Genomic DNA, 23628 nt, shown 5'->3' on the forward strand with positions numbered 1-23628 from the left:
AATAGCTACAGAATTACTCATCAGAAATAAGAAAATAGGCCTCTCAGCTGCCTGGATTGTGGTGAGTTTCACATGGTGGTAATACCACTGACGTCCCTGTTTCTCAAATAGGGTGGAGGAAAGTGTGGAAAGAATGTAACCTAGGGCTATTTTCTGAATGCAGATGGCTGGTCACTCACCAGATGATGATAAAGAAAGAACAGCCAAAGCAATGTAAAGTCAGTAAACAATATTTTACTGAAACATTTCATAACACAGAAAATCTGTCTGAAGTGTAAAGTTACTGTCTTACATAAGAAGGACAGACCCATTTCAAAGACTAATATGAATACAATAAATATGGAGTTTACATACTAATTTTACAGACACTCTGCCCCACAGCCATAAAAATTTATACTTAACAGTGCAACATATAATTTAATCTGTTGATTTATTTGACAGGTTTTTCTTACTAAACACAAATAACTACCTGGTTTCATATATATAATATATTTTTATATATATATTCAACAATCTGTACAGTTTCTAAACATAAAACTCCTAAAAGGCACAATTGTCTATACAACATGTACAAAAATGGCTGGAGCTGACACAAAACAACAATTATTGGTCAAAGTTCATGATTGCACAAAGATTAGTTATAAGTTTATGTCAGAAAAATGTGCTTTAGGGGAAGGAGGGCTTTCAAAAAAAAACTTTAAGTGTTATATAAAAAAAACAAAAACCCCAAAGAAGCAGCCACTAGGTTGCTATCACAAGCCGGTCCTCGTCGTCGTCACTACTCACGTCGCTGAACTGGGCAGTGGCCTGCCTGCGGGGCAGGGCCGCGGGCCTGGACACCGGCCTGTCTGGAGCGAGACTGTGCTGGCCTGACCGCTCCGGGAAACCTTCAGGATGTGCCTTCAGCAGAGGCTCTGCCGTGGCTGCTGGTTTGCCCTGAATGGGAGGGAGTTCACGCGTGGGCTTCACTTGACTGACCGAGGCTGCCTTCCCTGTGTCCATTTTACTAGCGCCATCAAGCCTTGTGCGGTCTCTTGCAGGGGCAGGTGGATCGAGCACTTTTTTTGCATTTTCCTGCTGGACTTGAGGTGACCCCTGAGGAGATGCGGTCCTGCTGCCCTGGTTCCCACTGGCTATAGAAGTTGGCTTGGGGTGCACCTCGCGTGCCCTGTTTTGGGAAGCTGGTGTTTCGGGGGCTCCCTGTGCATCCACGGTTACTTGACTAACAGAGGGAATTAAAGTAGGCAATGCTATGTTCAAGATCTGGAGGCCGGGGATGTGTGCCTGAGGGGTGGCACTGCCCTGGGATGAAGGGTTTGCGGTCAAAACCTGCAGTCCGACAGCATTGAGAGCCAGCCCTGGTGGGTGCGCCTGCGGGGCTATGTTGGCATTGGCGAGGCCTAAGATGTTGACGGTTTCCATGCTCAGTGACGGAAGTGACTGCAAGCCCGGGGTGCTGAGATTCTGAAGGCCTGGCACACGGATTTGGCCAATGGGAATACATGGCACGACACTGCTTAATTCAGCCACTCCAGCGGGATTTGTAGTGCCAGAAACTTCTGTGATCGGATCCCCAGGAGTGCCCACAGTTCTGCGAATTACATTGACAGCAGGAATTGTAAGTTGCATTGGCCCAGCTTGAATGGGTACAAAGGTAGAGTACGTGAGGCCAGCAGGTACCACATGGATTCCCCCGACTGGAACCATGTTATAAGGTGTCCTTGACTGCTGCTGGGAATGCAGAGGAAGGTGGCTAAACAAATGAGTCTGGGGAGAAGGCAGGCCTGGAGTCGGTGGGATAGTTATTTGCTGCTTCTGTTCTTGAGTGTCAGGCTGAGGTGAGGCCCCTGGAGGACTCCCCGAGGCCGTCTGGAGGCTGAGCTCTGCTGCAGGAGGAAGGCTCACAGAAGATGTGTTCTAAAAGACAAGAGAGAAGAACTCTTCAGGGCAGCGCTTTCTTAGGCACTCAGCTAAAATGCTATTCTTCCTAATGAGGTGAAGGAATGCACATTTGTATTTTATAAAATTATGAGTTTGCTAAAAATTCTATTTTGGTTAAAAACATAAATTTCCAATAGAGAAAAAAAAGATTGCCCTTTTAATCTCTTATTTTCTAGGACAAATAACAGCAGCACATTTTTGTAAAGTACTTTGCATTTTTCACATTTCCTTGGTATCGCCTCTTTTATACTGAAACTGATCCTGTGATGTGGCCATAATTATATTCAGTTTTTGTTGTTTTTATTGCTGGCTCCACCAGCTCCACCCTATTTTAGAGATGAGGAGTCATTGAGAAATTGAGATATTAGTTGACAATAAGTATAAACTCAGGTAAGAATTAATTGGAGAATCATTCATTTATAAAATAAAGAGTTGCCATTGATAAAAAGTTCTATTGGTGGTTTATCCATTCACAAGTCTATGAAGTGTCTCCTGAAAAGCAGGTTTCCAGGCACTGGCAGGCTGTGAGGGACTCTGGGACAGAGAAGCTTAGAGCACCGGTAACCCATATGAAAGTATGAATGTTAGGAGGAGGAATCTTGCCTATCCTCTCATCCATCCAAGTTATCACTTAAATATCAGCTTTCTTTTTTTTTTTAAATATATTTTATTGATTTTTTACAGAGAGGAAGGGAGAGGGATAGAGAGCCAGAAACATCAATGAGAGAGAAACATCGATCAGCTGCCTCCTGCACACCTACTGGGGATGTGCCCGCAACCAAGGTACATGCCCTTGACCCGAATTGAACCTGGGACCCTTCAGTCCACAGGCTGACGCTCTATCCACTGAGCCAAACCGGTTAGGGCAATATCAGCTTTCTTGATATCTATACTACAGAGCTGCATTAACCTACATAATAATTTACTCTAAATATTTAATATTTAAATGTTAATATAATTTAATTTCAAATTTAGGGTAATCTACAGAAATGCATGCTTTCAGTCTTTTTCTCCAGTGTTACCTAGTAAACCACATGAAGAAATAAATCCTAGTGCAACTGTCAGTATACGCTAGAGGACAGAGACCTTTCGATGGCAGGAGAATGCCTTCCTCTAAGAATTAGATGTCCCGCGCAGCCGCCAGGCTAAAAGCAAGGAACCATCACTGCGCCCAGAGTGACTTTCCTGAGGCCTGTGTCTGGCCCTGCGCTGGTTCTTGGGCAGGAAGCTTTCCCAAGCGACCACAGTAAGTTGATCATTCAAGCAAAATGAACTTCTTGATACGTTTGTTTGTGTCACATTAACTTTGCCATAGAAACTGGTAGCTGTTTTGCCAACAGGGACAAAGTATAAAACGTTTGGATAATCTAGTGCAAATCCATCAGATCGATGCCATTGGAAAAACAACTCAGAACAGCCACAGATAAATATGTCCAAGATTCACGTTCTCAACAGGCACATACACGTTTTTATTTCAAGATGTTAAAAAAAAAGCAAATAAAAATAAATGAGTATATTTTAAAAGATCCATTTGGTTCTTTCACAGATTTATAATACACTATGTGAACTCTGACTAAAACACCTAACCAGAATCAGAAGGAAATAAATATCCTTTGCCCTTAAATAAAACAAATTAACAAAGAGGCTTAAACACACTGAGTTAGCCATAAGTGAGTAATTTGAGAACATTATTTTCTTAAGCTATTAGGCTCCCCATATTAAATGGGTTAAACAAAAGGAAAACAACAAACCATTTACCTGTATTAAAGCAATAGCCTTTCCGCCCACAGAACTTCTCAGAATTTTGTCTGATTCCGGGTAGTCCACAGACATCTGATGACATGGAGACCTGGGTGCAGCTTCAGGTGACCCAGAAGAGTCTGCAGGAGTAGGTGTCCCATCCTCCTCGCTCGCATGCTGCCTGGTCCTCAGGGGGGACTCTGCCTGCCTGCTGTGGTCTGACTGCACTGTGCTAAGTACGGTCATCTTAGTGGGCAATGCTCTGGGCAGAATGTCCATTGGGTCCATGTGGACCCCAGAAAAGCAATCGGTGATCCTGATGTCCTCGTCAGCACCCATGGAGTCCTGAAGGCTACTTCTAGATGGAAGATGCTGCGGGCTGGCCGTGGCGGAGGGAGCTGCCGAAAGAACGGATTCTGCCTGGCTGTCTTCATCATCATCTTCATTTTCATTATCATCCTCATCTGGACCATCAGACTCCTCAAGATCGTACCCAGACCGCTCGTAACCGAATCTTTGCCTATCGTCTAATAAAAACAACCAAGAGGGTATGTTACAGAATGTTTTGCAACTGGACAAATGCAATCTTTTATTTTTTTTTCATAAGCTTGGCAATACTGTGAGGAATATAAAAGACAAGGACTCTACCCACAAAAAGCCTGCAATTTAGTAGAGGAGAATGACATGGGGCAAAATGAATGAGTCAATCAGAGAAGTGAGGCACTAATAGACAGTGGCATGGCCAGGGCAGGCTTTGTTGCAGATGCAGAACATGAAATGAGCTTCGAAAAAGCAGACAGGCAGAGGGTCATATATAAAAAACATCACAAAAAAGATCTCAAATATATTTATAACCCCTCCTCCCCGAAAAGACTGAACTATAATTAAAAAATTTAACAGATTTCAATACAATTTTTTTCCTGAGTTCTTTTTTATATATAGTTCTTTGCATTTCCCTTTTATTGAACAAATTAAAAATAAACTAAACAAAAACAAAATGGCATTTCATATTTATAAGCAGAGTAATTTTCCTTAATACTTGAATAGTATTTTTGACATGTTTGTATGTTCTCTGATTAGTAATACTCTCTCATATTTAAGTCTCCTTTTACTTTCTTTTACTTAGGTGCTAAATTTTCCTATCATTTTTGTTCTATGATGATTCAACCCAACCCTCCCAGGAAGGGGAATCTTAACTAAAATTCATTCACAACAGCTTCAGAAGGTCATGTGAGACTGTGTCCGATGAGGAATTTTCAAGATGGTCCAACAAAGTCTCAAAATTTTCATTAGCTCATAAACTTTATCTAGTCAACATCTTGCAAAGTTAGAGGCTCTTTCCCTTAGAAAATAAATTTTAAAAGTTAAATAGGAAAAGAATACAAAACACCTACAGGCATTTCTTCCTCATTGAGCTGAATTGAGAAGATACCAGACCATGTGCAGCTTAGCTGAGATACATTGTGCACTTACATGTACATTTTTAAAAAGAAGAAAATGTAAATAAAGAAATACGCAATCGGTATATCTCCTGGCTTCCCCAAATGGTCTGTATATTAATTTATTTTACCATTTTTTTCTATATTACAAAGTTCTTTGAGAAAAGTTTCAAAGGCTCAGCACCAACATTTGCAGGTAATAATTTCTAAGGTGGAGCAGACTGCAGCTTTTATGTGTTTATCCCAAGCACGTGTTGTTTTATAATTAAAATGATCAAAGATAAAATATATGCATATAGGTTCCTTTAACATGTGATTTCATAAGCTTTTTGTTTTAAGGGCTCTACTATTTTGTTGTAAAGTAATAAATAAATAATACTAATTTATTGAGTCCTAGCAGGTGCCAATGCTGGAAATGGAATGGGTGATTTCTGGGTAAATGTCCTGATCTCTGCTTCAATAATACCTCCCCTATACTGTCTGATATTTGAAATTCTAAAATTAGAGTCATTCCCAATTTGTTTTAAATTTGCCACAGTAGTGCCAAATCAGATATATTTTTAGAGAGGCCTTTTCTTTTAAAGGGGAAAGTAGAAAATAAAAACAGAAGAAGCTGGATGACTGGGAGGACAGGGAACCAAGAGGGGGCTGATTTCATTACAGACCAACCTGCTGCAAAGTCTAAGTAGGGAGTTACTTTACCTTAAAAACTATTACTTTTTTCTTTTTTAAAAAGTGGGCCTAACTTTAAATTTATGACTTTTCCAAAATTCATCATAAAGCTCAGGTCCCAGGTAATCAAATAGCTCAAACTCTAAGCAGAGACAGTGTCTGTAGGAAGACTGAAGACACAAGCTTCTTTCATCGGGGGTAGACACAACAGGATACTGAGCAATGGAAGTCTGCTAAGTAGCTGAAAGATTGATCAGAGTTAAGTGTGGGCTGGCAGGATTGTGTACATACTCTGGGGCTACACTCTCTTGCAGCTCAATGCCATGAGCCCCACCGAAGTGTTCACAGAAAAGAGCACCAAGTGTCCACTGTGGTCCAGAGCTAGGAGAAAAGGAGCAGCAGCCATACAGGAGGGCAAGGAATTCCATCTGAATCCATCCCCTCTCTCTCCACTAGAGGAGAAAAACCTTTCCCTGTATTGGGAAAGGCAATACGCATGGTTGCCCTCAGAAACTCACTGTTGTGAAGAAGGGAAATGAATAGGAGAGAAGATACAACTCTACTCCTTGAGGAGGAATAGATTACCAGCTGAAGGGTGGATAGGAAGGAGAACGAGAGGGCCACAGCCCAGAAATTTAAGAACACAGTACCTGTATAAGACTGAGGCTAGATCAGGGGTGGGCAAACTTTTTGACTCGAGGGCCACAATGGGTTCTTAAACTGGACCGGAGGGCCGGAACAAAAGCATGGATGGAGTGTTTGTGTGAACTAATATAAATTCAAAGTAAACATCATTACATAAAAGGGTACGGTCTTTTTTTTTTTTTTTAGTTTTATTCATTTCAAACGGGCCAGATCCGGCCCGCGGGCCGTAGTTTGCCCACGGCTGGGCTAGATCAACACAGTGATGGCACACAATAACCTCATCACCCCTTAATGCCAAGTTAAAGAGCTTTATGTGACTAGTGACCACAAAATACTGCTAGGAGAGAAGCAGCAGAACAACAATGTACAGAGCAACCATCTGTGAGGCACTATACAAAGAGAAGACCTAAAATTAGAATTGAATAGGCATTGGTCTTGTAGTCCATCTTCCAATACAAACACGAAGTATCTCTACAGGAATTTGATGCCTCTGGTGCACTAAGGGTAGCCACATCAAACAAGAAATCTTTCAAACCCAGTCCAACTAGAAAAATTCCCACACTAGGCCTAGCAGAAGGAGTGGAATGCCCATTACCAGGCAAAAATACTATTTACATTAGTCTGTACCACCTTGTACAAGATGTCAAACTTTCCACAAAAATTACTAGGCACACAAAAGGCAAGGAAAAAACATTACTTAAAAGAGGAAAAGCAGTCAGAACCAGTCAATATGACAGATGCTACAACTGACAGATAATTTAAAATAATTCTAGTTAATATGTTAAAAACTTTAATGGGAAAGGTGGACAACATACAATATCAAATGGGAACTTCAGATGAGAGATGGAAACTACAAAAAAGAATGAATGAAATGCTACATTTGAAAAACAAAGTAACAAAGAAGTCTCAAACCCAGAATTCTATCCCCATTGAAAATAATTTTCAAAGATGAAAGCAATTCAGATTTTCTTAGAAAAACAAAAGGAGGGGTTTCACTGCCAGTAGACCATAATCAATGTTAAAGAAATTTCTTTAGGCAGAAAGAATACGGTAGCAAATGGAAACTTGGATCTACACTAAAAAATAAAGAGCATCAAAAATAGAAAAAATTAAGGTAAAATAAATTTTTATAAATTTAAATTGCTCTTAATCTAACTGAATGTTTACAGCAAAGCAGTAACAATGTATTATATGTTTACAGCATTACATGTAGATGTAAAAGACAAGACAACACTAGCACAAAAGATGGAAAGAATCTGTGAATATACTGTTATAAAGTCTTTATACTACATGTAAAACAATGTAATATTACTTAAAGGTAGACAACTAAAATTTTTAAAAGGTACAAATAACAAGTCAATAAAGAAGATAAAATAGAATTATAAAAATGCTCAATTAAGGTATAAAAAGAAAACAAATAAAAAATAGCTGTCAAGATGGTAAGTTCTAATCCAACTGTATGAACATTAAAAGGAATGGTCTAACACATGAATTAACACTTGGAGTGCGGGTGAATTTCCCGCCAAAATATAAGATGGCTCTGTCTTTTGGTTTTGTTCCATCCACCAAAAGGGTGGATTACAAACAAATATTTGGTAATACGCAGTTACAATCGGCCCGAGTTTACACGTTTCCCGCACTCCACCGCAAATCTATATGAACCGGGTTAAGACGGCTCCCGCGGAGTACGCGCAATTCACGCGAGCCGACTTAACTTGTTTCCCGCACTCCAAGTGTTAAAACAGAGAGCTTGCCAGACTGATAAAAAAGTTAAGTTCCAGATATATACTATGTACAAAAACTCCATTTTAAATATCTAAACTAATAAAAGGGTAATATGCTAATTAGGGCAGATGTCTTCCGGACGTCCATTCTGACAAAGCCACAGTGACTGTGAGGCCCGGGGCTCATGGCAGCTGTGGGCTCAGACCAGCTGGGAGGTCTGGGGCTCACAGCAGCCATGGGCTCAGGCAGCTGCAAGGTCTGGAGGCTGCGAGGCCTGGGGCTTAGGCCTCACAGCTGTTGTGGCCGGCAATGGCAGCAGCAGTGGGGTGATGGGGGCGATGCCTTCCCATGATGAGCCCAGTGGCCTCCCGCAGAGGGAGCGGGCCTAAGTTGTCAGTAGGACATCCCCTGAGGGCTCCCAGACTGTGAGAGGGGGCAGGCCGGGTTGAGGGACCATTCCCCTCCCGTGCACGAATTTTTGAGCACCTGGCCTCTAGTACATATATAAATAGATTAAAAGTAAAGTTTGGAAAAAGATACACTTTAAATCAGCGGTTGCCAACCTTTCAGATGTCACGGACCACCGGCTGGTGAAAATCATTAACTAAATTGGGAGACAACGAAACAATCCCCAGAGGAAAGAAAAGAGGAATTTCCAAGAAAGGAAATAAGTGAAACTGAGTCATGCAATGTGTCAGAAAAAGAATTCAGAGTAACAGTCATACAGTTCATAAACTGGATGAGAAAATCACCAATCTATGCAAAAATCAGGAAGATATCAAAAGTGATATAGCTACAATAAAAAATGCGATGGAAGGTTTAAACAGTAGACTAGAAGAAGCGGAGGACTGAATTAGTGAGTTAGAAGATAAGGTAGAGGGACAAGCCCCATCTGAACAACAAACGGAAAGAAAAATTAAAAGCAGGAGGAGACCCTATGGGAACTTTGGGACAACATGAAATGAAGTAACATGTATAATAAGGGTGCCAGAGGACAAGAAGAGCAGCAAGGATTAGAGAACCTATTTGAAGAAATAAAGACAGAAAACTTCCCTGATATGGGGAAGAAAAAGTCACACAAGTACAGAGAGTCCCAAGCAAGATGAACCCAAAAAGAACCACACCAAGACATGTCGTGATTACAATAGGAAATGCTAATGACAAAGAGAGAATCTTAAAGGCTGCAAGGGAGAGACAGAGAGTTACCTACAAAGGATCTCCCATCAGATTATCAAATGATTTCTCAACAGAAACAAATCAGGCCAGAAGGGAATGGAATGAAGTATACAAAGTGATGCAAAGCAAAGGACTGAGTCCAATAATACTCTATCCAGAAAGACTATCAATCAAAATTGAAGGGGAAATCAGGTGCTTTGCAGACAAAAAAAGGCTAAAAGAGTTTATCACTACCAAGCCAGCAATGCAAGAAATGCTAAAGTGAATGTTGTAAAAAGAAGAAATAGAAAGGGAAGAAGGAACACGGGAATAAAAAATAGAAATGGCTATAAACAAGTACCTATCAATAATAACATTAAATGTAAATGGAATAAATGCCCCAATCAAAAGACATCGAGTGGCTGAATGGATAAGAAAACATGACCAATATATATGCTGTCTACAAGAGACCCACCTCAGAACAAGGGACTCACACAGACTGAAAGTGAAGGAATGGAAAAATATCTTTCAGGTATCTGACAAAATGGAAGTGAAGACCCTAACAAGAGACAAGGAAGGCCACTTCACAATTCTAAAGGGGTCGATACAACAAGAGGATATAACTCTGGTAAACATATATGCACCCAATCCAGGAGCACCCAAATACATAAAAAACTTCAGGAAGATATCAGGGGAGAGACTGATATAGTAGAAGAATTTATACCCCATTGACATCACTAGATAAATCCTCTAGACAAAAAAATCAGCAAAGAAACAGCAATCCTAAATGACTCACTAGATCACATGGACTTAATTGACCTCTTCAGAACATTCCACACCAAAGCTACAAAATATACATTCTTCTCAAGAGCACATGGGACATGTTCAAAGATAGACCCCATAAGAGTGCACAGGCAAAGTCTCTCCGAATTCACGAAGATTGAAATCACATCAAGCATCTTCTCAGATCACAATGGCATAATATTAGAAATAAACTACAATAAAAACAATCACAAAAATTCAAACACTTGGAGGCTGAATAGCATGCTATTAAACAATGAGTGGGTTACCAAAGGGATCAAAGAAGAAAAAAAAAACAAACATCCTGGAAACAAATGACAATGAAACACAACAATCCAAAATCTATGGGACACAGTGAAAGCAGTCCTGAGAGGGAAGTTCACAGCATTACAGGCCTACCTCGAAAAACTGGTAATAAACCATCTAACTATGGAACTTAAAGAATTAGAAAGAGAGCAACAAGAAAATCCAAGAGTGAGCAGAAGAAAGGAAATAATAATAATCAGAGTGGAAATAAATGACATAGAGACAAAAAATACAAAAGATCAATGAAACCAAGAGCTAGTTCTTTGAAAGGATAAACAAGATTGATGAACCTCTAGCCAGGCTCACCAAGAAGCAAACAGAGAGGACCCAATTAAACAAAATCAGAAACAAAAGAGGCAAAATAACAACAGACCCCACAGAAATATGAAGAATCTTTAAAAAAATACTATGAGCAACTCTATTCCAACAAACTGGTCAACCTAGAAGAAATGGACATGTTCCTAGAAAAATACGACCTTCCAAAACTCAACCAGGAGGAATAAAAGATCTGAATAGGCCAATATCTACGGAGGAAATTGAAGCAGTAATAAAAAAAACTTCCAACAAACAAAATCCCTGGACCAGAGGGCTTCACAGCGGAGTTTTATCAAACATTCAAAGAAGAAATAAAACCTATCTTCCTCAGACTACTCTGAAAAATTCAAGAGGAAGGCATACTTTCAAGCTCTTTCTATGAAGCCAGCATTACCCTAATCCTAAAACCAGATAAAAACAATACAAAGAAAGAGAATTATAGGCCAATATCTCTCATGAACATAGATGCCAAAATTCTCAACAAAATTCTAGCAAATTGAATCCAGCAATACATTAGAAAGATCATACACCATGACCAAGTGGGATTTATTCCAGGGATGCAAGGATGGTACAATATCCACAAATCAATAAACGTGATACACCACATAAACAAATTGAGAGATAAAAACCATACAATAATATCAATTGATGCGGAAAAAGCATTTGACAATATCCAACACCCTTTCTTGATAAAAACTCTCAGCAAGGTGGGAATAGAAGGATCATACCTCAACATAATAAAAGCCTTATATGACAAACCTACAGCCAACATCATACTCAATGGGCAAAAACTAAAACCATTTCCCCTAAGACCGTGGTCGGCAAACTGCAGCTCGAGAGCCACATGTGGCTCTTTGGCCCCTTGAGTGTGGCTCTTCCACAAAATACCACGTGCGGGCGTGCATGTACAGTGCGATTGAAACTTCGTGGCCCATGCGCAGAAGTCGGTATTTTGTGGAAGAGCCGGTATTTTGTGGAAGAGCCACACTCAAGGGGCCAAAGAGCTGCACATGGCTCGTGAGCCGCGGTTTGCCAAGCCGCAGTTTGCCAACCACTGCCCTAAGAACAGGAACAAGACAGGGATGCCCACTCTCACCACTCCTGTTTGACATAGTACTGGAAGTATGAGCCATGGTGATAAGACAAGAAGAAGAAATAAAAGGCATCCAAATTGGAAAGGAAGAAGTAAAATTGTCCTTATTCGCAGATGACATGATATTGTACATAGAAAACCCTAAAGACTCCATCAAAAAACTACTAGGCTTAATAAATGAATTCGGCAATGTAGCAGGATACAAAATTAATACCCAGAAGTCTATGGCTTTTGTATACACCAATAATGTACTCACAGAAAGAGAAACTAAAAAAGCAATCACATTTACCATTGCAACAAAAAAATTAAGATACCTAGGAATAAAGGAGGTAAAGGACCTGTACTCAGAAAATTACAGGACATTGAAAAAAGAGATAGAGGAAGACATAAACAAATGGAAGAATATACCATGTTCATGGATTGGTAGAATCAACATCATCAAAATGTCCATACTACCCAAAGCAATCTATAAATTCAATTCAATCCCCATTAAAATACCAACGGCATACTTCAAAGACCTAGAACAATCTCTCCAAAAATTAATCTGGAATATAAGAAGACCACGAATAGCTGCAGCAATCTTGATAAAGAAGAATAAAGTTGGAGGGATCACAATATCAGATATCAAGCTATACTACAAAGCCACTGTTCTCAAAATTGCCTGGTACTGGCACAAGAACAGACATATAGACCAGTGGAACAGAACAGATCACCCAGAAATTGACACAAGCCATTGTGCTCAATTAATATTTGACAAAGGAGGCAAGAACATACAATGGAGTCAAGACAGTCTCTTCAATAAATGGTGTTGGGAAAATTGGACAGATTCATGCAAAAAAATGAAACTAGACCACCAACTTACACCATACACAAAAATAAACTCAAAATGGATAAAGGACTTAAACGTAAGATGGGAAACTATAAAAATCTTGGAAGAATCCACAGGCAGCAAAATCTCAGACATATGCCAAAGCAGTATATTCACCAATACAGCTCCTAGGGCAATGGAAACTAAGGAGAAAATAAACAAATGGGACTACATCAAAATAAAAAGCTTCTGCACAGTATAAGAAACCATCAACAACGCAACAAGAAAGCCCACTGCAGGGGACATATTTGCCAATGTTATCTCCAATAAGGCTTTAATCTCCAACATTTACAGGGAAATGCATACAACTTAACAAAAGGAAGATAAACAATCCAATCAAAAAATGGGCAAAGGACCTAAATAGACACTTTTCAAAAGAGGACATACAGAAAGCCAAGAGACATATGAAAACATGCTCAAAGTCACTAATCATCTGAGAGATGCAAATCAAAACAACAATGTGGTACCATCTCACACCTGTCAGAATGGCTATCATCAACAAATCAACAAATGACAAGTGCTGGTGAGGATGTGGAGAAAAAGGAACCCTTGTGCACTGCTGGTGGGAATGCAGACTGGTGCAGTCATGGAAAACACTAAGGCGTTTCCTCAAAAAATTAAAAATGGAACTCCCATTTGACCCAGTAATACCACTTCTAGGAATATATCCCAAGAAAACAGAAACACCAATCAGAAAGGATATATGCACTCCTATGTTCATAGCAGCACAATTCACCATAGCTAAGATTTGGAAACAGCCTAAGTGCCCATCAGCAGATGAGTGGATTAAAAAAACTGTGGTACAGCTACACAATGGAATACTATGCTGCTGTAATAAAGAAGGAATTCTTACCACTTGCAACAGCATGAATAGACTGGAGAGCATTATGCTAAGCGAAATAAGCCAGTCAGAGAAAGATAAATATCACATGATCTCACTCATTTGTGGAATATAAAGAACATCATAAACTGAAGAACAAAAATAGATATAGAGATAAAGAAGCATCGAACAGACTGTCAAATTTCAGCGGGAAGGCAGGGGAGTGTTGGGGAGGGGTAAGAAATCAACCAAAGGACTTGTATGCATGCATATAAGCCTAACCAATGAACACAGACACTGGGGTGGTGAGGGCATGTGCTGGGGGGTTGGGGGGGGCGGGGGAGGTCAATGGGTAAAAAAGAGACATATGTACTACTATTTGTAATACTTTAAACAATAAAAAAATAAAAAGTAAATAAATAAATAAAAGTATAGTCAATAAGCTAGCTTATAAATATGCATGAGTTAGGTACAGACATTAAAAGCTTCATATAATCATTTGATTATGAATAGCAGAATATATGAAATGCAGCCTCTGGATGCGTGTGGCTCTCTGACTGTTCTTGTAGATAGTTTTACTGGAACAGCCAGGCTCCTTAGTTTACATGTAGTCTATGGCAGGTTTTGCACCACAACCACAGAGTTTTATGGTTACAACAGAGATTGTATGGCCCCAAAAGCCTAAACTAAAATAGTTGCAATTAGGTCCTCTACAGTGAAAGTCTGCCAACATCTATACTCTATTTCATGATTAAACCTTACAACCACCCTGTGACGGAGCTGAAATCAAACTTACACAAGGAAGCGAAGGAATTTATATAGGACTAGAAGACATGGAAGCCAGAATTTAAAACCAGGTTTTTATACATTTATGAATCCCATCATTAATCCAATTAGATATGCTGACTTCAGCATTATATTACAACTGTTCTTTCTTGGCTTATACAACAGACTGTAAAACTGCAAGAGGATAAGCTGGTTTAGCCCATGCATCCCCCAGGCACTCGGGGACAGAAGGAACCCACATACTTGCTTAACACATTCATAAATACATGGCCCTTTAAAGTTCTATTTAATTTATAGCCTCCAAATACATTCCCCCTCATTATCAATAAATTCTTCCAAAATGCAGTACAATTTTACATAAGTTTAATTCCTTTATTTTTTGTGTGAATTCATGAGGAAAAAGACGTATGCAAAGCAGCAATACTGTTTAAAAAGCAAATGTTTTGATAAATTTATGTCAAACATCTTCCTACAGATGTATTTCAAAAGTATCTTTTGAAGGTCAGTTGGATGAACTGCACCTTGCCCTCCCAGCACTGCCGGACAGTGACACCTGCTGGAAGAGTCTGATCCAGAGGCAGCACAGGAAGCCTTTCAGGACAGGCTGCACAGGGTCCTCAATACCGCCTCCAGCCCCAGCCCCAGCCCCAGCCCCTATTCCAGCCCCTATTCCAGCCCCCTACCCCCAGCCCCAGCCTTAGCCCCAGCCCCTATTCCAGCCCCCAGCCCCAGCCACAGCCCCTCCCTCCAGCCCCAGCCCCAGCCCCGGCATTCTTTGTTGTAGTTTGCTTGTTTTTGTTTTTCTCATCTGTCTAGAAATATTACTTTGAAATCCAGACAAAACAAAAGCAACCTGAGGAAAACAACTTTTTACAAGCATGTAACTGCTACAGTAATATTTTTTTTGTTTTTGTTTTTAAAGATGAAAACATCATTAAGAACAATGGGCCAGAGTTTAATATTTTTCACTTTAGGAAGTAAACCATAAGACTATCACATATGTGCCACTCATTAATGATATAATACTTTATTTTAACTATAACTCCTAAGCCCTATCTATTCTTGTTTCATATTATGCCTGAAAATTTTTCTTAAAAAGGAATAATAGTTTTCCATAAAAACCCATTCTACATAAAAATACACTCTACAGCTTTTATTTAGATGTTTTATAAACATCACTTAAATTATTTTTAAGGGCCAGTGTGATGAAGGCTTTAAATCCTGTGATCTAAGATCATCATTTTACACACGTTATCAAGAATGATGTCTCTAGTTATTCTGCCGTATTGAATGGCTTCCTCAATTTGACAGTTGAAGGCACATTATTAACATTCCTCATATTGAAGTCAGCATTCTGTTGACAAAAACATTCTCTGGATCAAGGCATGAAAAGTAAATAGCTGGCAGTATGATTTTTGACACAAAAAGTGAAAAGGAAAAAGTTTTCCTAATTTCCCCAAGAACACAGGAAAAAATTCCCCAGGCTATATAATTTTTCATGGCAAGAATACAGGGCATGTGCAGCTGGGCTGGAAGGATTTCATAAGCACATACTATAATTACAGCTTGAGTTGCCAATTTTAAACTAAATGGAAACTTCTTTTAAATGCCAAAATGTACAGACTTTAATGTCTGGCTTAGAAAAATTTCTAATTCCTTCCACTAAATTCAAAATAAACATTTCCTAATATCTCTAAATTTAAGAACAGGAACTCATCTGCTAAAGGAAAAAGTAGATAGCCATACAGCCCGCTGTTGCCAAGGGTAATGAAGCAGTAAAAAGACCAAGGGTCTTCTGAGTCTTCTGGCCCTTCATCACACCACCTGCACATTGACCTCTAATAAGCACTCTTTATCACCAGGGAACTTGCACATTATGCTGATGAATGACATCCTGGGTATTGTGTGGTTGGTACAGTGGAGAATGAGTTTAGGATCCTTAAAAAAGGGAAAGACTGAAGACAATGCCAGGAAAAGAAGTATTGAAGTTAAACAGAAATAAATCTGGAGTAAACCTTTGGTGAAAATAAAACAAGGCAGATATAAAGTCATAACTAAATACAAACGCAGAATAAAAAGACTTAAGACTTTGCTCACAAAGTCATAAGCTGACCAAGACATTACCAAATGGTAATGATGTTTACAAAATAAACATTATGATGGGATCCTGTGTAGCAATACTCTCTGGCCTTTGGTGAGCATTTAATGAATTTTGTTGAATGACTGAAAGCTCACAGATGAAATTTCTTGGTGATGATTATGTGTGTGCTACAAAAAATATCACTTAAATGACCAAGCCCCCAAATTTATCCTAAAGCCTAAAAACACTACCCCTTAGGTTTCTGGGTGCTGTTCTGCGAAGTCTGGCAGGACTAGATTAAGAATCCTGTCTCCCAGATAACACCATACTGGTGGTGTTTTTTTGATTTCTTTGAAAAGATTTACCCCATTCCCCAGATGTCTGAGATAATCAAAATTTAAATACATGTAGCAAGTTCTTGTAGATCTGTTAGTTGACTGGATGTGTGACTGTCACACAAATGTGTCAAATCCACCAGTTCTTCAGAAGGCGCTGCAGGACTCCACTGCTGCTGAAACTACCACCTCATTTTAAATGTGGAATGTGAAGTGTGGCTAGCAAAGCTACCTAGGAATTTTTTAAAAATATATTTTATTGATTTTTTTTTTTTTTTTTACAGAGAGGAAGAGAGAGGGATAGAGTTAGAAACATCGATGAGAGAGAAACATCGATCAGCCGCCTCCTGCACACACCCCACTGGGGATGTGCCTGCAATCAAGGTACATGCCCTTGACCGGAATCGAACCCAGGACCCTTCAGTCCGTAGGCCGAGGCTCTATCCACTGAGCCAAACCGGTCAGGGCTACCTAGGAATTTTATTCAGTGTCCAGTGAAGACAATATCACAAGGTTTCATGTAATTCAAGACTTGGTGTTTTACAGTACTGGTTTCCTAAAAGACACGTGGCTCCTGAATTTGGCTACTTATTTTTCTTTAATGATTTTGTATTATTTAATTGGCATCTGTAATCTACTAGCATAATTAAAGGAGAAATTTCAACTGTCTAAAAATAACTGGGTGATAAAAGATATTCTGTCCATAGTTTTTCTTAATTATTTTAGACTCTCACTTCTCAGGTGGCTAGACCACGTCCCTTGTGAAATTAAGTGCAGTTGTGGAGGCATAACAAAGGCATCCAAAAAGCTGCTAATCACTACCTTTTGGGATGCAGGTTGGAAAGTAAACTGTGATAACTGCTGCGGCCCCTTAGCATGTCCCTGAATTTTTACTGTAAACATGCACCAAATGGAATCTTAGTGTGATGTCCAGGAGTGTACTGTGAGGAGGGCTGAAGGTCAGGTTTGTGTAATCTAACACAAAATATGAAAAATGATATCATGACTCCAGGTTGCCACAAAAGCATTTGAGAAAACTGTTCACCATAACAGCAAGTTATGTGTCAAAAGATTCTACATTGCCCAATGCAATTTTATCACTTATTTTCGCTTACTGGGCTAAGAAAATGAAGAATATGTTGTCAGGGAGGAACTTCAGTATGGAAGAGAATCCCATGTTGCAGCTGAAGTCTCAGAGGAGACGCTGCCATGCGCCTGACTGTGGGTGGTGAGTGTGCCTGGTGAGCAGGGAGGCAGAAACTCCCACGGGCAAGGAGCACGCAGGGAGGAGAACCAGCGTACAAGGTCACCTGAAAATGACCAGTCTCCGAACTCCAGAGCTTTGTCCTCCTAGCAGACACATATTTCAAAACTTAAAATTATAAACTTAAAACTATAAACTTAAAACTGTAAACTTAAAAATATTTTCTCCCTTCTAATTTTTGAAAAGCCAGCTACTTCATCCACTACTATAGCTACTTATAAAAAAAATGTGTATTTTTTCTTGGAAAATGAAATTGATAATAAAATTGAACACTTCATAACATGCTGCTAATCCTTTAATGTCTTTATGGAGTTGATAAGGGCAATGTTTTAAGACATATGGAAATACTGAAGTAGAAACAAATCAAGTCCTTATCTTTCATGATAGTCTGTGAAAAGTCTATATACCACAGTGATGCCGGGCCAGAACAGAAATTAATTCCAGGGGGAATAATGCTCCCTAATTTAATAAATGAAGAGTGAGGATTCTGAATTAGTCATCATACATTTATACTCATATATACAAACTAATGTCACGAGGGAAAAGACACACCAGACTTTCCATCCAAATTTGTAAACTGCATTTAGGGGAGAGTGAGGAATGGACTTTGTTTATAAAAACACCCTTCCAGACAAAGATTTTTTTCTCTACGGTATTATTTATTTTTATTGGTGGTGAATATAACTTAATGAAATCATGCTTCTTTTAGTCATTATTGTCTAAATTCCCACCACAAAATAAAACAGAAGTGGGAGGGAAAAAATGTAAAAATCATAGCAATGAAAATTCCAGGGTCACAGAGTATCATTTATTTCTTTGTTTCAAAAAACATTTGAGAAAATAATCTGGGTTAAAAATCAGAAACATATGGGCCTAAAAGGAAATGGCTTTAAATAATATACACGAAAAACTCAGGCTTTCTTAAAAAAAAAAAAAGGAACACTATATATCACTGAATGTTTACAAGAATACAAATACTAGAAAAATCATACCTAAGAGATAATGGTTTTCAAGTGTCCAAACATCAAGAAATTGATATAAACTGCCGCAGCAGAGACTGGTTATATCTAGGGAGATGTGAGTATAGTTGAAACCTAGAATGATTGCTTCCCATGCATAGGATGACCTATTCACCAACCACTGTCCCAGGGTGTGCCCTGTCCAACTTTCTCATCCTGTGCCATTTACACTTTTAATGTCCTATTCTTGTTCAACCTCTGGACATTTGCTCAAACAAGTCCAGAATGCCTGCCTTCTTTATCCTACCCCCTCATTGATACCTTTTGAAATAAAACAATGTATGAATAAATAACTTCCTTCCCTTTCCTCTGGGACACACTTAGTCACCCTTCTGCAACCAACTAGGCTGTCACGGCTCCCTCTCTGATCCCAGGCTTGGGAGGTGAACCCTGCCAAGTCAGAGCAAGCTCCAACCTCACGGCCAGGGCGAGGAGCTCTTGGGGCAGGGCCACACCTATTAAGCAGTGCTGGGGTGCTAAATAGATAAAGGAAGGAATCTGAAGGGAATGAACTTTTCTTCTCTGGAACTACTGAAAAAAAAAAGAGGAACAAATTTTATCAATCTGGAGAGATCATTACTGAGGATGCAAAAACGGAATGGTCAGATAACTTAAATTATCTTTTAGTCTTCTAAGCCAATGACCAAAAATAAGAAATTACCAAACAACTGCCTGCACAACTTTAACAATACCTATATTGACTTTGGCCCTATCATGTAAACACTATTTGTAAGTGAAGGCATTAAGTATTGTATTATAGCTACCATTTGATTTTAGTAAAGGAAGTTAATGGATAACTAATATATCAAATTCTAAAAGTAATCTTGAATTATTTCCTGACAGACTGTAGGTCATTTGTTCCCAGTCATCCATTTAATCAATAACTATTTACTGTTCTCACTACTTGCTAGGCACAATCCTAAGGTGCTGGAGACAGAGCAGTAAACACAATGACATCCCTGTCCTCCCCTCTGGTAGCACTCAGTGCTCTAAGAAAAAATAAAGCAGGACAGGGAGCATAAGTAATGCTGGCTGTAAGAGACTGAGGTGCTTTTTTTTTTTTAATAGGTTCAGGAAGGCCTCGCTGGTAGGAGACATCTGAAGGAGATAATGGGTACGTCTTGCAATATCCAGTAGAGGACATTCCAAAGACAGGCAACAAGTACAAAAGGGAGACAGGGGCCTGCTGGGTGTGTTCAGTAAAGAACAAGATCAGTGTGGTTGCAGTTCGGTGAGCAAGGGAGGCAGGAGTGAGAGAAGAATTCCAGAGATGGTAGTGAGGAAGGGTGAGTGGGTGAGAGCTCAGAGGGTACAGTAGATCATTGCTCTGATGGAGACCGGGAACTGCTGGAGGGTTTTAAGCAAAGTAATGAGGTAGTTTTTTACAAATCACTTTGGTTGCTGTATTGAAAACAATCTCTAAAGGGGCAAAGGTTGAACCACAGGGGCTACTATGAGCAATTTAGTAGAGGTGATAGTAGTTTTGACCAGGGTTGAGTGGCAAAGGTAGTTAAAAGTGGTTGAATTCTGAATACATTTTGAAGGAAGAGCAGAAAGGTAACCTGGTGGATTAGAAGCAAAATGAGGGCATCAAGATTTTTGGTCTAGCAACTGGAAGGATGGGAGAGGTCTGTAGGGAAAGCATGCTTCTTAGAGGTAAGAGGAAATCAGAAGTGGTCATGTCAAACTTGAAATGCCTATTAGACTTTCAAGTGGAGATGATGTGTAAGCAGATGGATATGTAAATTTGGAGTAAATATGGGAATCATCAGCATATAGGTGGTATTTAAAGTCAGAAGACTGGGTGAGATTACTTAGAGCAGTGGTTCTCAACTTTCCTAATGCTGCGACCCTTTAATACAGTTCCTCATGTTGTGGTGACCCCCAACCATAAAATTATTTTCATTGCTACTTCATAACTGTAATTTTGCTACTGTTATGAATCATAATGTAAATATCTGATATGCAGGATGTATTTTCATTGTTACAACTTGAACATAATTAAAGCATAGTGATTAATCACAAAAACAATATGTAATTATATATGTGTTTTCCGATGGTCTTAGGTGACCCCTGTGAAAGGGTCGTTCGACCCCCAAAAAGGTCGCGACCCACACGTTGAGAACCGCTGACTTAGAGATTGAGTATAGACAGAAAGGAGACTGGAGACCACAGCCAGGGGGCAGTACATTTAGAGGCTGGGGAGATGAGAAGTCAGCCTTGGAGACTGAGAAGGAATAGCTAGTGTTAGACTAGAAAATAGTACAACCTTCAGGCTTTCCCCTCTACCCACATGAACATTTGAAGAATTGCTAAGCAAAATCCCATCTCTGAATATCATAATTTATTGGAATGAAACTTTTTAAAGAGTAAGACCCAACCTTAGGATAATAATCAAGAAAACACAAAGATAGCAAACTATCATTCATCAAATTGGTTAAAATTTAAAATTCTTACAATATATAGTTTAGGATGTGCAGAAATGAAGTTTCCTCTGGAGAACAGTTTACAATTATAAAGCAAAATTAATTTTTAGGTGTCTACATACAAGCTGAGACTGTTTATGCAAATTTACAAACAAAACCATATATATATATATACACACACATATATACATACACACATATATATATGCACATATATGTATATATACATACATGTATATGTACATTAAAGGAATTGAAAGAAAACCCTTAAATGCAGTTAGTGTTTGCCTCTGAGGGGAAGAGTGCCTGGAATTGATGGGTAAGGAAAACTACATATAATGTATAATGCCTTACTTAGCTTGTTTTTACAAACATACATTATTTATGAAAAAGATTTGAAAAAAATGTGAGAAAATATTTACAGGGTGGGGCAAAGTAGGTTTATAGTTGTTCATATAGAAAATAACACAATAATTAATAAATAATAATACAAGAATAAACTGTGTTTCACGTACTCACAAGTGTAAACCTACTTTCGCCCTGTCCACTCTGGTGTGAGGACATGAATGCATGTAATAAAACTCTTTGTAATCTTTCTGTATTTAAAATAACTTAAAATATTTTTTAAAGCACAAAAAAGAATAAAAGGAAAACAAGAATATTTGTTTAAAACAACAAATGTGTATTACATCTATCCCTACATCCCAAGCCTATAATAAAGCAAAAGTAGAAGAATATATTTTGTTGGCATATTAATAAACTATTACTAGGTCTCTATTATTTCATAGCATTTGGCAAAATCCACCCATATGCTATAATCTACTCTACTATTCAATAAAACCCGTGAAATAACTTTGAATACACTGGCAATAAATAGAGTAATTAAAAAAAATAAACTGAGAGAGAAACATGTAAAACCACCTAGTTTTATCAGAAGCTCTAATGTGAAGAGGGAATTAGGCTGTAAATTTGCATTATAATCAAAGACTTGCATTAAGTGTTTCTGGAATGAGAGAAATACAAACATGAATGGACAGACATACAAGTCCATCAGACAGCCCATCTAAACAGTAAATGATACTTAATAGAAAACATACTTAATGCTCCTATGCAAATTTGGGATATAAGTATGTCTCTGTTAGAGGACTCTACAGACATGAGTTCATCTATCTACACTAATAAAAGAGAAACATGCTAATTAGCGTACGATCGCTACCCTTCCCATTGGCTAATCAGCATATCCTTATGCAAATTAAGTGTCAGCCAAGATGGCGGCCGGCAGCCATGCACTGAAGCGAACAGGGAGGTTTGCTTGCTCCAGTGACTGCGGACTCCAACGTTCCCCACCTAACTTGCCGGCCTCTCAGCTGCAACTCTAAGCAACTATGTTGCAAATATAGAAGCTAAACAAAAACCCCAGAAACCGGTTGACGGGCTTCAGCCAGCCTGACCGCAACATTGTATCAATGTTTTCAGCAGCGAGGCCTCAGAGCTAAAGCTGGCTCAGAATAGAAAAAAAAAAGAAAAGAAAAAAGGAGCGGTTGGGAGCTCCAGTCACCCGCCAGCCTGAAAACGGCCCTCAGCCCCTCACCCAGACTGGCCAGGCACCCCAGTGGGGACCCCCACCCTGATCCAGGACACCCTTCAGGGCAAACCAGCCGGCCCCCACCCGTGCACCAGGCCTCTATTCTATATAGTTAAAGGGTAATATGCCTCCCGGCACCGGATCAGCGGAGCAGTGAGGCTCCCGGCACCGGGATCAGCGTGACAGGGGGCAGCGCCCAAACCCCCTGATCGCCCTGCGGCTCTGTGTGTGACAGGGGGCGGGGCCACAACCTCCCTATCCGCCCTGCTCTGTTCGTGACAGGGGAAGGCGCCCCAACCCCATGATCATCCCTGCTCTGTGCCTGATAGGGGGGGAGCTCCCCAATCCCCTGATCACCCTGCGGCTGTGTGACAGAGGGGAGCTCCCCAACCCCCTGATCACCCTGCGGCTCTGTGTGACAGGGTGCGGCGCCGAGCCATAACCTCTCCATCGGCCCTGCCCTGAGTGTGACAGTGGCGGCACCTCACAGCCCTAAACTCCCCAGCTCTGCCTGTTGTGAGGGGGAACTTTCCAACCCCCCGACCCGCCGGGGCTTATACAGAGTAAAAGGGGAAAGAAGGAGGACCCCCCAAATCTCCCCTCTACGCATTTT

At 39.7% G+C, this 23628-nt stretch overlaps 1 protein-coding gene across 3 annotated transcripts in view; it reads right to left on the reverse strand.

Annotated features, from left to right (window-relative positions):
* Positions 1 to 214: 214 nt before the first annotated feature.
* The window catches only part of HIVEP1 (human immunodeficiency virus type I enhancer binding protein 1), a 171317-nt gene continuing 147903 nt past the window's right edge, over positions 215 to 23628 (reverse strand). For all 3 annotated transcript variants that reach the window (XM_023757387.1, XM_014459335.2, XM_006092941.3), the window contains 2 exons: positions 3700 to 4208; positions 215 to 1917 (listed from right to left, as the gene is read on the reverse strand). In XM_023757387.1, coding sequence (XP_023613155.1) covers positions 742 to 1917; positions 3700 to 4208 — 1685 coding nt within the window. In that variant the 3' untranslated portion in view covers positions 215 to 741. The remainder of the gene's footprint in view (positions 1918 to 3699; positions 4209 to 23628) is intronic.

This window comes from Myotis lucifugus, unplaced genomic scaffold, assembly GCF_000147115.1.
Source record: "Myotis lucifugus unplaced genomic scaffold, Myoluc2.0 scaffold_107, whole genome shotgun sequence".
NCBI lineage: Eukaryota > Metazoa > Chordata > Mammalia > Chiroptera > Vespertilionidae > Myotis > Myotis lucifugus.